We start from the raw sequence: 16,084 nt of genomic DNA, 5'->3' as shown, positions 1-16,084 counted from the left end.
ACTGCCAGAATGTTTGCCAAAGTGGTTGTGCCATTTTATATTCCCACCAACAGTATATGAGAGTTCTGCCTGTTTCATATTCTGGTCAACATTTGGCATTGTCAGACTTTTATATTTCAGTCACCCTAGTATGTCATGGAATCTACTATGGTCACATTACCATTTACATTTACAGTCTTTGAAGACAATTCCACTCCTATAAATTTATCCAAAAGAAATGACTGCAGTGTGTTTTTGTTTGTTTTTTGGTCCTTTAAAATCTTTAAAAATCCAATTTTGTCAAATTATTCCTTTAGATAGGTAACATATTCGTAAGGCTTAATGTATTAAAAGTTGTAAAGTGAAAAAAGTCTCTTCATTCCGTCTCCCCAAGTAACCAATGTATTCTTCCAGATTCTCCTTTTGCATATACCACCAAATATGAATATTCATAATTTTTCCTTCCTCTTTACACACAAAATGGTATCTCATACACATGGTTCCTGTTTCTTTTTATTTAACAATATATGAAGGAGATAAATTTTTGGTCTTTTAGTAACAGTTGCTCATTATTCATTATATGATTGCTGATTTAGAATGCTTTCCATATTTAGCTATTATTATATGCAATGTACCATTGAATAATTAACTTTATACTAACAAATGTATTTCTGAGGATAAATTCATAGAAAGGAGTTGCTGGTTCAACTTTTGCTATAAATAGTTTTGGTAAACATGTCAAACTGTCATATAAAAGGGCTATATAAACATCCACTTCCAGCAGTGTATGAAAGTGCCTGTTTCATCAGACTTTGACCAACAGAGTGTAGGCAAGTTTTGAGATTTTTGACAACTGACAGGTGAAAAATATTTCAGTTGCTTTTCTTCTATTTTAAGGTGAAAGTTTTCCTTCTGTTTACAAACTCATTCCCTTTACTGTGAAAGGTCTATTCATATTTTTTGTCCATTTTTCTATTAGGTTGTTAGTCTTTTTCTTACCAAACTTCTAATATGAAGTATTAAGGAGATTAATGTTTTTGTGAACAAACCTAGTTTGTCATTTGTCTTTTGATGAATATTTTTGTCATACAGAAATTTTTATTTTTATGTATCAAACTCTTTAATTTTTTCATTTATGGATGCTGGATTTTGTGTCATAGTTAAAAAGCTCCTTTCCACTTGAGTTTATAGATAAATTCTCTCTATTTTCTTTTAGTACCATTATGGTTTTAGTATACATTTAAATCTTTAATTCATTTGGAATTCATCCTGGTATACAGTGTAAGTATGAACTCAACTTAAATTTTTCAGAGGGCTTCCCAGTTGTCCCAATATTAATGATTGCATAAACCACCTTTTCCCTACTGAAGAAAGATACTACATTTATATAAATTATGTATTGGGATCGATTTCCAAACATTTTATACTATTTGTCTGCTGGTCAATTCATGTATCAGTACCACAGTATTTTAAGTATCATGACTTTACAAAAATATACGGGAATTTCCTAAGTCCCAGGCTGATATTCTACAAGTTTTCTTAATTGTTCTATTTGCTTGTTTTTTCCCCATATGATTAAGCCTGTCTAGTTTCCAAAACAGAAGGAACAAAAATTAAAATTAAAAGCCAAAGGTAGAATCATCAGAAGAACTGTGAACATAACCATGTGGCCTCAGCACTAAAATTTCATCTTTCTCTACTACACAGGGAAAAGTCAAATAAGCAACAGCCAACAAATTTGACTAAAATGTTCTCTAACATTTTGTACAATGATAGTTGAAATTAGGCTTGAAGAAGTGGATAAAGAAAAAAAAAAAGAAATTGCAAGTTAAAGTCCAGAAATCAGCAATGATATGTACTTTAATATATATCATGTTTTTGATTTTTAAAAAGTGAGTCTACAACCATTATATTTTATTCTGATGATAATACTGAGATAAATAAAGGCAGAACCAGATGTCAATTCTAACAAATCCAGAAAACTGAAGCAGAAAGAAGGAGTGAATATTCTATTCAAAACAGAAAATCATTCCTGGCAGTTCACTAATTTTTTAAGGCAGTTTTATTCACACACCACACAGTCCACTCAAAGTGCACAATCAGTGGCTCTCAGTACAATCACAGACTTGTACTTTCATCACCGATCAATTTTAGAACATTTTCATTGCTCCAGAAAGAAAAACCTGATGCCCCTTAAATCCCCTATTGACACTTGGCATTGGTGTAGTACCTTTGTTACAATTTATGGAATAGTATTACATTACTAACAATAGTCCATACTTTGCATTAGGTGCATTTTTTCCCCCCATACATGACCCTATTATTAACACTTTGTAATAGTGATGCATATTTATTCTAGTTCATGAAAGAACATTCTTACATTTGCACTATTAAACCACCATCATTTACCACAACAGGGTTTTCTATGTTACACAGTCCCATGTTTTATCTTCTAGCTTTCCTTCTGGTGACACACACAACCCTAAACTTCCCCTTTCTACCACAATCACACCCATAGCTCAGCACTGTTACTTATACTCACAATAACGTGCTACCATCACCTTTATTTCTAAACACTTACAATCACCCTTATAAAAAATTCTGCATAAATGAAGTATCAGCTCCCCATTCTCGACCCTCATTCCACCTGCTGGTAGCCCTATGTTAAGGATATTAATGCCATGACTTTGCTTATTACATTAATTCATACAGTACTTGTCCTTTTCTGTCTCAACATAATGTCTTCAAGGTTCATCCATGTTGTCACATGCATCAGGACTTCATTCCTTCTTGCAGCTGAAGAATATGCCATGGTATGTATATACCATGTCTTATTCATTATTCATTTATTGTTTGGTGGACACTTGAGTTGTTTCCATCTTTGGGTAATTGTGAATAATGCCACCAAGACTGTTGGTGTGCAAATATCTCTTCACATCCCCGCTTTCAGTTCTTCTGAGTGTATACCTAGTAGCAGGATTGCCAGATCATATGGCAATTTTATATAAAATTTCCTGAGGACTGTCAAAGTATTTTCCACAGCAGTTGTACTATTTGAAATTCCTACCAGCAGTGAAAGTATGCTGATGTCTCCACATCCTTTCTAACACTTGTAAATTTCTAATAGTGGCCATTCTACTACGTGTGAAAGGGTATCTCATTGTGTTTAATGCTTACCTCTGGTTTAGGAGATGAAATTTTTTTGAATTGTATACTTTACAAGAAAATTACAGACCTATATACTTTATGAGCATAGATGCAAAAATACTCAACAAAATATAAGCAAATCAAATCCAACAACACATTCAAAGAGTCATACCCCATGATCAAATGGGTTTTGTCCCAGGAATGCAAAGGTGGTTCAACATAAGAAAATCAATGTCCTGTACCACATTAATAGAAGGGAGGAAAAAACCACATGATCATTTCAACTAACTCAGAAAAGGCTTCGACAAAATCCAGCACCCCTTCTCAATAACAGCTCTGAAAATTAGTAATAGAAACATCCTTAACATAATAAAGAGAATTCTAAAAACCCACCACTAATATCATACTCAATGGTGAAAGACGGAAAAGCTTTCCCTCTAAGATCAGAAATGAGACAAAGATGTCCACTGTCACTACTGTTATTCGACATTATATTGAAAGTTTTAGCTAGAGCAATTAGAAAAGAAAAAGAAATAAAAGGCATCAAAATTGGAAAGGAAGAAGTGAAACTTTTACTATTTGCCAATGACATGACCTTATATACAGAAAATTGTGAAAAATCTACAACAGAGACATTAGAGCTAATAAACTAATTCAGCAACATTCTATACATTAGTAATGAACAATTCAAAGAGGAAATAAAGAAAAACAATCCCATTTACAATACAAACTAAAAGAATAAAATATCTACGAATAAAAGCTTCTCCTATGTTGCAGAATATCTGCGCTCCTCTTCAAGCATGTACCTTTGCTACATGTTACAGTTTCGCACCGTACACGCTGGGTAGTTTTTGGATTCTTTGGCTGTACACACAGACTAGTTCTTGAGTTCTTTCCTGTGGCTGAGTCAAGAACGTTCATGGCATCAGCCCCTTGCTGGGGACTAGACTTTTCAGAGAATTTAATGGCTCCCAGGCATCTAGACTACAACTCCCAGGGACTCTCCATCACTGAGCTTATTAAACTATTTGGCTGTACACACTGACTAGTCCTTGAATTTTTTTTCTGAGAGTGAGTCAAGAATTCTTAGTGTCATCTGGGCCAAGATGGAGCCTTAGTAATATGTGTGTTTTATTTTTTTATTTTTATTTTTTACATGGGCAGGCACCGGGAATCAAACCCGGGTCCTCGGGCTTGGCAGGCAAGCATTCTTACGTGCTGAGCCACAGTGGCCCGCCCATGTGCGTGTTTTAGTTCATCCTCCATAACAACTACTAAATAACCAGAAATAGTACAGGAGAGCTCCAGGGGTCCCGTCAGTAACTGGACACACACCATACCCCACTCTGGACCAGCTGCGAGGACCCCCCACCCCCGAACTGTGAGTTTCCCAAGCCATGGCAGTCAATACCCCTCCCCCACAGGGTGCTTCCCAGAGGGGAAAGGAAAGATACTTTACCAGTAGCAGGGGCTGAACCCAACCAAACGCCAATTAATTAAATTCTGACTACTAAAAATAGGCCCCCAGCTCAGGTGAACCAGGTCAAAGCAGAGGTCGCTCATTTTTGCCCCGGTGCCAAGGGGGCAGGGCTGATGGAAAAAGAAAGGAAAAAGAAGGAAACAGAGGTTTTTGTGGCTGTGTTTCTACAAAGGCTTGATTGCCTTTGGATACAGTGGCAGGGCTTCTCAGGCTGCAACTGCCCCAGGCATAGGGCTCATTTGAGGGCTTGTCTTCCCCAGCGGAGGGATGCAGCCCAACTCAAGTGGAATCCTTCCCTCAAGGAATTCAGACACCAGGGTTTGGTAATTTGAAGCCATTAAAACCAGCTAAAACCTCTTTGTTTTTACCACGTCCCCAGCAAGGAGAGTGTGCCAAAGTTAAAGGTACCGCATCATTTTATGTTGGTGGGGCCTGCAGGCAGACAAGTGCCACATACTGGGCAGGATAAGAAAAACAGAGTCCAGAGACTTCACAGGAAAGTCTTTCAACCTGCTGGGTCTCACCCTCAGGGAAAACCGACAGAGGTGACTCTAACCTCCTGATAGGCCAGTTGGGTATGGGAAAATCTGGCTGGGGTATATAATACCTAAGATAGACCCTCCTAAGGGTTGGGGGGGGGGCGGGAAAAGGCACCATACAAGCAGGGCAAGAAACAAGAAAACAAGAATTGAAAAATCTCCTCTGTCAGACAAAACCTAAGCTAGAGGTCCAGAAAAAGCTGAACTGAATGTCAAAGAACAGACAGACAACAAATTCATCCAGCAAGAAAACCCCAGGAAAAGAAGTGAAAGCAATCTCCAGAATAAACTAATTAAGGTAATTAAATGCCTAGATGCCAGCAAAAAATAAAAATCACACTAGGAAAATTGAAGATTATGGCCCAGTCAAGGGAAAAAACCAACAATTCAAATGACATACAGGAGCTGAAACAATTAATTCAGAATATACGAACAGACATGGAAAACCATATCAAAAACCAAATCAGTAAATTGAGGGAGGATAAAAAGACAGCAAAGAATGAACAAAAAGAAGAAATCAAAAGTCTGAAAAAACAAATCACAGAACTTATAGGAATGAAAGCCACGGAAGAAGAGATGAAAAAAAACAATTGAAACCTACAATGGTAGATTTTGAGAGGCAGAACATAGGATGAGCAAACTGGAGGACGGAACATCTGAAATCTGATGAGAAAAAAAGAAAAATATAGGGAAACAAATGGAAAAATATGAGCAGGGACTCAGTGAATTGAATGAGAATATGAAGCGCATGAACATACGTGTTGTGAGTGTCCCTGAAGGAGAAGAGGAGGGAAAAGGAGGAGAAAAACTAATGGAGGAAATTATCACTGAAAATTTCCCAACTCTTATGAAAGACTTAAAATTACAGATCCAAGAAGTGCAGCGTACTCCAAAGAGAATAGATCCAAATAGACGTACTCCAAGACTCTTACTAATCAGAATGTCAGAGGTCAAAGAGAAAGAGAGAATCTTGAAAGCAGCAAGAGAAAAGCAAATCATCACATACAAGGGAAGCCCAATAAGACTACACGTAGATTTTTCAGCAGAAACCATGGAGGCGAGAAGACAGTGGGATGATACATTTAAATTATTAAAAGAGAGAAACTGCCAACCAAGAATTCTATACCCAGCAAAACTGTCCTTCAAAAATGAGGGAGAAATTAAAACATTTCAGACAAAAAATCACTGAGAGAATTTGTGACCAAGAGACCAGCTCTGCAAGAAATACTCAAGGGAGCACTAGAGACATTTACAAAAATACAGAAGAGAGAGGTGTGGAGAAGAGTGTAGAAAGGAAGACTATGAGTAAAGGTAAAAAGAAGGAAAATTAGCTATGACATATAAAATCCAAAAGGCAAAATGGTAGAACAAAGTACAACCTGTGCAGTAATAACACTAAATGTTAATGGATTAAACTCCCCAATCAAAAGACATAGACTAGCAGAATGGATTAAAAAAATAGGACCCATCTATACGATGTCTCTACTCAAAGGACATGAGGGCAAGGACACAAATGAATATTTGCACACCAATGTTTATAGCAGCATTATTTACAATTACCAAGAGATGGAATCAGCCAAAATGTCCATCAACAGACAGGTGGTTAAACAAACTGTGGCATACACATATGATGGAATATTATGCAGCTATAAAACAGAATAAAATTATGAAGTATGTAACAACATGGATGGACCTTAAGGACATTATGCCAAGTGAGATTAGCCAAAAACAAAAGGACAAATACTGTATGGTCTCACTGATATGAACTGACATTAGTGAATAAACTTGGAATTATTTTGTTGGTAACAGAGACAATCAGGAGATAGAAACAGGGTAAGATATTGGGTAATCGGAGCTGAAAGGATACAGATGGTGCAACAGGACTGAGTATAAAAACTCAGAAATGGACACCACAATACTACCTAACTGTAATACAATTATGTTAAAAAACAAATGAGGCTGAATGTGAGAATGACTGAGGGAGGAGGGCTGGGGAATAAATGAAATTACAAAGAAAGAAAGACGATAAAGACTGAGATGGTATAATCTAGGAATGCCTAGTGTATAATGATAGTGACTAAATGTACAAATTTAAAAAATGTTTTTGCATGAGGAAGAACAAAGGAATGTCATTACTGCAGGCTGCTGAAAATAGATGATAATTAATATTTAAAAATTTCAACTTATGTGTGAGACTAAATAAAAAAATGTTTATTCGGTACAAAATTTATATTCTGACTGGTGCACTTCCTAATATAACTTATGTAGATAGTTGGTTGAACAACAATAAGTACATGGAACCTTGGGTAGGACAAGAGATTTTGGTTGTTTGTCCAGAGTGATGCTCCAATGAATCCCAGAGTGATTTCATCAGTGAGTGGAAAAGTATGTGCAAAGTCCCCTTCGGGGAATGGTAAGAACGGGGGAAAATTCAACCACCCCAAGTTGAATTCTTGATATTCTCACAAACAGTGTGGACAACCAAAGCTACAGGCTGAGCCCCCAGTCTTGGGGTTTGTTCATATGAAACTTAACCCCACAGGGGATAGGTCAAGCCTACTTAAAATTAGGCCTAAGAGTCACCCCCCAAGAGAACCTCTTTTGTTGCTCAGATGTGGCCTCCCTCTCCAGCCAACACAACAAGCAAACTCACCACCCTCCCTGTCCATGTGGGACATGACTCCCAGGGGTGTGGACCTTCCTGACAACGTGGGAGAGAAATCCTAGAATGAGCTGAGACTCAGTATCAAGGCAATGAGAAAAACTCTAGAATGAGCTGAGACCCAGGATCAAGGGATTGAGAAAACCTTTTCGACCAAAAAGGGGAAGAGTGAAATGAGACAAGTGTCAATGGCTGAGAGATTCCAAAGAGCTGAGAGGTTATTCTGGAGGTTATTCTTACATATTAAGTACTTATCATCTTGTTAGTCAAGATGTAATGGAGAGGCTGGAGGAAACTGTCTGAAAATGTAGAGCTGTGTTCCAGTAGCCATGTTTCTTAATGATGATTGTAAAACGATGTAGCTTTCACAAAGTGACTGTGTGATTGTGAAAACCCTGTCTGATGCTCCTTTTATCTACCTTATCCACAGATAAGTAAAACATATGGAATAAAAATAAATAATAGAGGAAACAAACGTTAAAATAAATTTAACGTTTTGAAATGCCAGTGATGAATGAAAGGGAGGGGTAAGGGGTATGGAATGTATAATTTTTTTCTGTTTTTGTTTTATTTTTCTGTTGTCTTTTTATTTCTTTTTCTGAATTGATGCAAATGTTCGAAGAAATGATCATGATGACGAATATGCAAAACAAACAGACAAACAAACAAAAATACCCTTAGTGTGTGCCTTTGGCTGAGGTCTCAATTTCTAGAGAACTTGGGATGTCTGGCTTCAGCTTAGCAACCACGAAGTGACCCCACAGCACTTCCTACCAACCTTGCCTTTCAGCTTGCAGTGATACACAGATCACCCATGAGCAGACAGAACTCTGGGTGGCCACATCAGCAGCCACCAGCACATCTTCCCGACCAGCAGGCAACCTACCATTTGCTGTCTCTCTAAACCCTAATCAGGGAGTATTCTCCCTTTGTGGGCATAAAACCTATTTTAGCGTAACCCCATAGTGCTCAGGGACATGTAGTTTAATGTATATGGCCCCAGTACTCAAGCTAAATAGTGGAAATAAGCCTTATCCACTCCCAGCTTCTTAACCTGTCATAACAAATGAATAAAAGAGCGATCCAATTCCTAATTTCACTCCTAGCTCACCATCAGAATGCGAGGAGCTGTAGCTACTGGAACTGCAGAAATAGCCTGTGCAAAGTAAGTCCACCATAATCTCTCCTTCAAACTATCCACTAGCATCAAACAGCCTCCATGTTAACTCTTCTCCAATCCCAAGTAAATTCATTAGTGGGCATTAACCTTCAAAATATGACACCCCTACATGTCCTTACAGCAGCCCATGGAGGAACACGTGCATTCCTAAGAGAGGACTGCTTTTTTTTCTTGTTTTAAAAATATTTTTATTGATAAATCTTCACTTGCATACATTCCATACATGGTGTATAATCAATGGCTCACAATATCATCACACAGTTGTGTATTTATCACCATGATCATTTTTTAGAACATATGCTTCACTTCAGAAAAAAAAATAGGAAAAACTTATACACATCACCCCCCTTACACCTCCCTCTCATTGACTACTAACATTTCCATCTACCCAATTTATTTAACCTCTGCCCCCTCTATTATTCTTTTTTTTTTCTTTTTACTCTTCTGTTTATATCCTAGATAGGAGTATCAGACAGGTCTTCACAATCACAAAATCACATTGTAAAAGTTATATCTTCATACAATCATCTTCAAGAATCAAGACTACTGGAACACAGCTCAACAGTTTCAGGTACTTCCGTCCAGCCACTCCAATAACATAAACTGAAAGTGGATATCTATAATGCATAAGAATAATCTCCAGGATAACCTCTTGACTCTGTCTGAAATCTCTCAGCCACTGACACATTATTTTGTCTTAGTTCTCACTTCTTCCTTTTGGTCAAGAAGGCTTTCTCAATTCCTTGATGCTGGGTTCCAGCTAATTCCAGGATTTCTGTCCCATGCTACCAGAGATATTTACACCCCTGGGAGTCACACCCCATGTAGAGGGGAAGGCAGTGAGTTCACCTGCAAAGTTGGCTTAGAGACAGACACCACATCTAAGCAACGAAAGAGGTTCTCTGGGGTGACTCTTAGGCCTCATTTTAAGTAGGCTTAGCTTATCCATTTTTAAAAAGATTATTTTTTATTGATACAACAACGTGCAAGCACATACATTTTCGCCATACAAACATTCCACACATGTTGGGAGTGTGGCGGGTGGGGTGAGCAGCCTGTCAGCACCCAAGCCATTTCCACATTCTTTTTTTTTTTTTTCACAATTTTTTTAATCGACAAACTGAGTGTGCTCCAGGAGCCATTTCCATTAAAAAGGTAGTGAGGTGGAGCCGGACTTCAAAGGCAAATCCCCAGGAAGCCAGAGCGAGTGAGCTCCCTACCAAGGTACCCGGCACCACCCTCTGACCATCATGGGCTCTTTGGAGATGGCACTGGTGGGAAAAGTGTACAAGATCCCGTCTGGCGCTTACATGAAGGGGTGTCTCTGGGACTACCAAAGTCTATACTGGTGACTGACTGGAAAGAGAAAAGGGGAGAGGACACTTTCACATCACTCAAACCATCACAGCCTTGATTCTCTTGGTGCAGTTCCTTCCCAGACTGTCAGGCCTATATGAACCCCAGACAATGGAGTTAATCCTTTATTTACACATCAGAAAGTTGAAGCTCAGAGAGGAAGGGGTGTATGAGAGTTCTTAAAGGAAGTCAGAAATTTCATCTGGTCCCTTTCAGGACCTATTCAGATCCTAAGACTAGGCTCAAGGTTTAATAGGCACTCCAATCCACTTTCTCCATTCTGAAGGAGTTTAGACTATACAGTGCAAAAATTATATGAAAAATGGTGGACATAAGACCCTGGCCAGAGGGACAAGAGCAGAGCACAAATCACTGATTTCAGAGACATTCCTGAGTCTGCTGGGACTGAGCATGGGCAAATTTCCTCCTACGGTCCTTAGACTTCCAATAAATGATGACATTTATTTCCAAACACTGTAAGAATCCTATGGAATGATACCTACAATTATGTTCATAGAATGTTTATTCATAATAGCCCCAAACTGAAAACAGTCCAGATTTCTATCAATAAAATATATAAACAATTGGAAGTAATTCATTCAATTGAAAATCACTAAGTATTCAAAAGATTTAACTATTGATATAGACAACATCTTAATACTAAGTGAAAGAAGTCTTTTTTTATCAGTTTATTATTTTTTTAAATACCAAAAACACCAAACACATGCAAACATTCTTAACTTCTGATCATTCCGTTCCACATTATATAATCAGTAATTCACAATATCATCACATAGTTGCATATTAACCATTATGATTATTTCTTGGAACATTTGCATCTATTCAGAAAAAGAAATAAAATGAAAACAGAAAAAAAGTCATACATACCATACCCCTTACCCCTCCCTTTCACTGATCACTAGCATTTCAATCTAAATTTATTTTAACATTTGTTCCCCCTATTATTTATTTTTATTCCATACGTTTTACTTATCTGTGGATAAGGTAGATAAAAGGAGCATCAGACACAAGGTTTTCACAATCACACAGTCACATTGTGAAAGCTATATCATTATACAATCATCTTCAAGAAACATGGCTACTGGAACACAGCTCTACATTTTCAGGCAGTTCCCTTCAGCCTCTCCATTACATCTTGACTAACAAGATGATATCTATTTAATGCATAAGAATAACCTCCAGGAAAACCTCTCGACTCAGTTTGGAATCTCTGAGCCACTGACACTTTATTTTGTCTCATTTCATTCTTCCCCTTCTTGGTCGAGAAGGTTTTCTCAATCCCTTGATGATGAGTCTCAGCTCATTCTAGGATTTCTGTCCCACGTTGCCAGGAAGGCCCAGACCCCTGGGAGTCATGTCCCACATGGACGGGGAGGGTGGTGAGTTTGCTTGTTGTGTTGGCTGGAGAGAGAGGCCACATCTGAGCAACAAAAGAGGTTCTCTTGGGGGTGACTCTTAGGCCTAATTTTTAGTAGGCTTGACCTATCCTTTGTGGGGTTAGGTTTCATATTAACAAACCCCAAGATTGGGGGCTCAGCCTACAGCTTTGGTTGTCCACACTGTTTGTGAGAATATCAAGAATTCAACTTGGGGAGGTTGAATTTTTCCCCATTCTCACCATTCCCCAAAGGGGACTTTGCAAATACTTTTCCATTCACTGATGAAATCACACTGGGATTTATCAGGGCATTGAAGTGAAAGAAGTCTTACCCAACAAAGTTCATAAAGTAGTTTTAATGATATGAAATCCCAGAAGAAGAGAAAACTTACCTGTAGTGAAAAACAAAATCAGAACACTGGTTGTCTTTGTAGAAACAGAGATTGAGAGACTAGGTGAGGAGTGAGAAAATTATGGAGTAAAATTTAATGGTCTATAAATTGACAGGGGTTGGGTTGCATGGGTGTATATGTTTATGTTTGTTAAAACTGATAAGATATGTGCATTTCATTGTATGTAAATATTAAGTAAAAATGAGCAAAAAACTAAAATACTGAACTCTAAAAAAATTCTAGGAGTAAATTTAACAAAAGATATAAAGGACTTGTACATGGAAAACAAAACAGTGCTGATGAAATTAAGTAGCTAAATAAATGGAAGGATATTTTACGTTCATGGACTGGAAGACTATATTGTTACCTCTAATCAAAGTGATCTACAGATTCAATACAATCCCAGTAAAAATTCTAACAGCATTCTCCGCAGAAATGGAAAAGCAGATCATTAAATTCAAATAAGGAGGGAAGAGCCAAAACCATCTGAAAAAGAACAAAATTGGAAGACTCACACTTCATGATTTTAAAATTTATTACAGGGCGGGCCATGGTGGCTCAGTGGCAGAGTTCTCGCCTGCTATGCTGGGGACCTGGGATTGATTCCCAGTGCCTGCCCGCCCTCCCACAAATAAAAATAAAAATAAAAAATAAATAAAACTTATTACAAAGCTACAATAATCACAGAGGAGGTACTGGCAAAACGACAGACACAAAAACCAATGGAATAGAATTGGGAATCCAAAAATAAACCCTCACATCTATGGCCAGTTGATATTTGACAATGACGCTAAGTCTCAATGGGAAAAAACAGTCTCTTCAACTAATGGTGTTGGGTAAAGTAGACAGCCATATGCATTAAATGAATGTGGACCTCCATTTCACACCACATAAAAAATTGATTCAAAATGGATCAAGGACCTAAATATAAGAAATAAGACTATAACACTCTAAGATGAAAACACACAGAAACATTGGCAATGATTCTTAAACTTTACACCAAAAGCATGAGCAACAGAAGAAAGATGGATAAATGTGACTTTATCAGAATTAAAAACTTTCATGCCTCAAAGGACTTTATCAGTAAAGTGAAAAGACAACCAAGAATGTGGGAGAAAATATGTGGAAAGAATGTATCTGATAACCGTTGAATATACAGAATACATAAAAAAACTCCAAATCAAAAACAAAAAGACAAACAACTAAATTAAAGAAATGGGGAAAATACTTAAATAACAGGTGTTGGAGATGCTGGGGAGGAACAGGAGCCCTTGTACACTGTTGGTAGGAATGTGAAATCATATAGCTGCTATGGAAAACAGCTGGTGGTTCATCAGAATGGTAAATATAGAATTGCCACATGACCTGGCAATCTCACTTCTAGGTAGTTTCAGTTTTAAAAGAATTTAAAACAGGGACTCAAACTGATATTTGCATACCAATGTCATCATGGCACTATTCACAACTGCCAAAAGGCAGAAGTAACCCAAGTGTCCATCAACAGATGACTGGATAAACAAAATGTGGTACACACATATAATGGAATAATATTTAGCTAGTCATAAAAAATAAAATATATGACGACAACATGGGTAAACCTAGAAGATACCATGTTGAATTAAATAAGTGACACAAAAGGACAGATAGTACATGAAATAATTACAACATGCAAATTCAAAGCCATAGAATACAGGTTACCAGGGGTTGGGTGGTGGTGAGGGTGGGGAATAGGGATTTAAGGCTTAATTGTTATGGCGTTTCTGTTTGGGGATGTGGAAAGGTTTTGGTAAAGGATGGTAGAGATGGTAGCACAACACTGTAAACGTAACCAATACTGTGAATATAAGAATTGCATATGTGAAAGTGAATAAAATGGAAATTTTAGGTTGTTAACAGATAAAAAAAAGAAACCCAGCCAAACCAGGGAACTGTATGACACAGTAAACCCTCATGTAAACTATAGACTATAGTTAATAGTACAATTATAATAATGCTGCTTCATCAATTGTAATAAAGGTACCACGCTAATTCAAAATGTTAATAGGGAAAACTGTGTGTCTTTTTTTTTCGTGGTGGGGGGAATAGTATACAGGAATTCTGTACAATTTAGATATTTCTATAAACCTACATCAGCTCTAAAAAAAAGTAAAGGAAAAAAAAGTTACATGTTTGAAAGATACCACAACCAGTTCAAACCCCTTTAAATTGTTATTTTAGTTAAAAGCAATAGGCTAGTCACATCACTTAGAACATTTAGGCCCAAGCTGGTGGGTACTGCAACACAGGAAAACATTTAATACAACTCTTTTGGACTTTCACTTAAAATTTTCAATCAAAACTCACTAAGAAATGCTGAATGGGAATGGGGGGAAAAGAGGGGAGGTAAATGTCTAATTATTTAATGGAAGTTTTAGTATGGCCAATAAATATGTTCTCACGGCTAAGACACATCATAATTCCAGGACCCTGGAAACAATATGAAAACCAAATAACATAGCTTACCACAACATTATTTAATTTAGACATTTCTTTGGGTTGGTTATTTCCCTTGTGTGGCAATAAACTAACTTCACTTGATAGCATCTCTCTCTCTTTTTTGTCATGGGAAGGCTCTAGAAATCGAAATTGCGTCTCTGGCATGGCAGGCAAGAATTCTGCCACTGAGCCACCGTGGTACTGCCCCATCTCTTACTACAAAGATAGTGTCTCAACACAGTAAGAAATAAACATGTAAAACCTAACATTTTTGTAAGGAAAAGACAGAATGACATTTAAAAAAAAACCCTTCTATCTTATGTTGAAGATATTTTTACTTCCCGGAAATGTTATGTGTTAAGTATCTAGGGCTTAGTTTGGATACAATCTAGGCTTTGAGGAGATTTAAATATTAGTTAAAAAGGGTGTAGTAGGTCTACGCCCTTTGAATATGATAGATCAAAATTTTGAGGCTGTGGAAACACACACAAGTGGTCATTTTCTCTGAATTATTACTTATCAGAAAATCTAGTTAGGGGCGTCTGTGTCAAAGAAACATGTACAGTTAAAATCTCTCAAGAATTCTCCCACAAAAGCACATTTTTTGCTTGTTGTCAGGGCAAAAGTAACAAAATTTCTTTCCATTTCAGGAGGAACAGATGGCATTTAAAACATAATTTGTAAAACGGAGTTTCATAATTCATTATTTCATATCTACTGGTCTCAATTCTAGTCTTCTTTCTCTATACATTTAAGAGCATTTCTTACCTTTTTTGAGACAGATGGCTTTACTTTCTTGAAAGCTTCTTCAAAGTGCTTATGACTAACCTTGAGTTCACCTGGGGAGCAAATACATACATAGACACATTATGGTATAGTGTGCTAATTATGATTTATAACTTTGTTTCTCTTGAGAGAGTTCCAAGCCTTCAAGACGAAACAGTGATGAGATTAGGGATGTGATTAGCTTCATTCTATGTAAGCACAAGTATTCAAGGCAGATATGAATCAGTAACCCACAAAGATATACTATCACTCATAAATAGTACTCCTTTTATAGACCCTCATTGTATTGTTCACCTTAACTTAATAATGATACTTAGGAAAAAGAACCAGAATTATTCTTTTAGGATAATTCAAATAAATTTAACTGGGAATGTGAAGATAGAATTTCATAATAGTTGAGAATGTAACTGGGAATGTGAAGATAGAATTTCATAATAGTTGAGAATGTGTAACACATAATTAGATGCTACAGAGTCATAATATCATAACACTGGACTAGAAGGGATTATGATTCATTATAAGATACACCATTACATAAGAAAGATAAATCAAATGGTTAAAATGTTAAATAAGGCTTGGTTGAGAACTTAATATGACAGTTTCACGATGTCAAAGATACTAGTGTATTACATTTACCTAACAAAATAAAATGTGTAGCTGAACATACTAAATACAAATTAGATGACACT

The 16,084-nt window shown here is 37.0% G+C and overlaps 1 protein-coding gene across 3 annotated transcripts in view; it reads right to left on the bottom strand.

Moving 5' to 3' along the window:
- Positions 1-16,084, bottom strand: part of NVL (nuclear VCP like) — a 251,999-nt gene that overhangs the window by 555 nt on the left and 235,360 nt on the right. For 2 of the 3 annotated variants that reach the window (XM_077149137.1, XM_077149139.1), the window contains exons 22-23: positions 15,378-15,448; positions 12,502-12,620 (exon numbers count right to left, since the gene is read on the bottom strand). In XM_077149137.1, the coding sequence (XP_077005252.1) occupies positions 12,549-12,620; positions 15,378-15,448 (143 nt within the window). In that variant the 3' untranslated portion in view covers positions 12,502-12,548. The remainder of the gene's footprint in view (positions 1-12,501; positions 12,621-15,377; positions 15,449-16,084) is intronic. The other variant, XM_077149138.1, reaches the window with a different exon arrangement.

Source organism: Tamandua tetradactyla, chromosome 2, assembly GCF_023851605.1.
Source record: "Tamandua tetradactyla isolate mTamTet1 chromosome 2, mTamTet1.pri, whole genome shotgun sequence".
NCBI classification, from domain to species: Eukaryota; Metazoa; Chordata; class Mammalia; order Pilosa; family Myrmecophagidae; genus Tamandua; species Tamandua tetradactyla.
The sequence above is the reverse complement of the archived record's forward strand: the minus strand, read 5'-3'. Positions and strand labels throughout refer to the sequence as shown.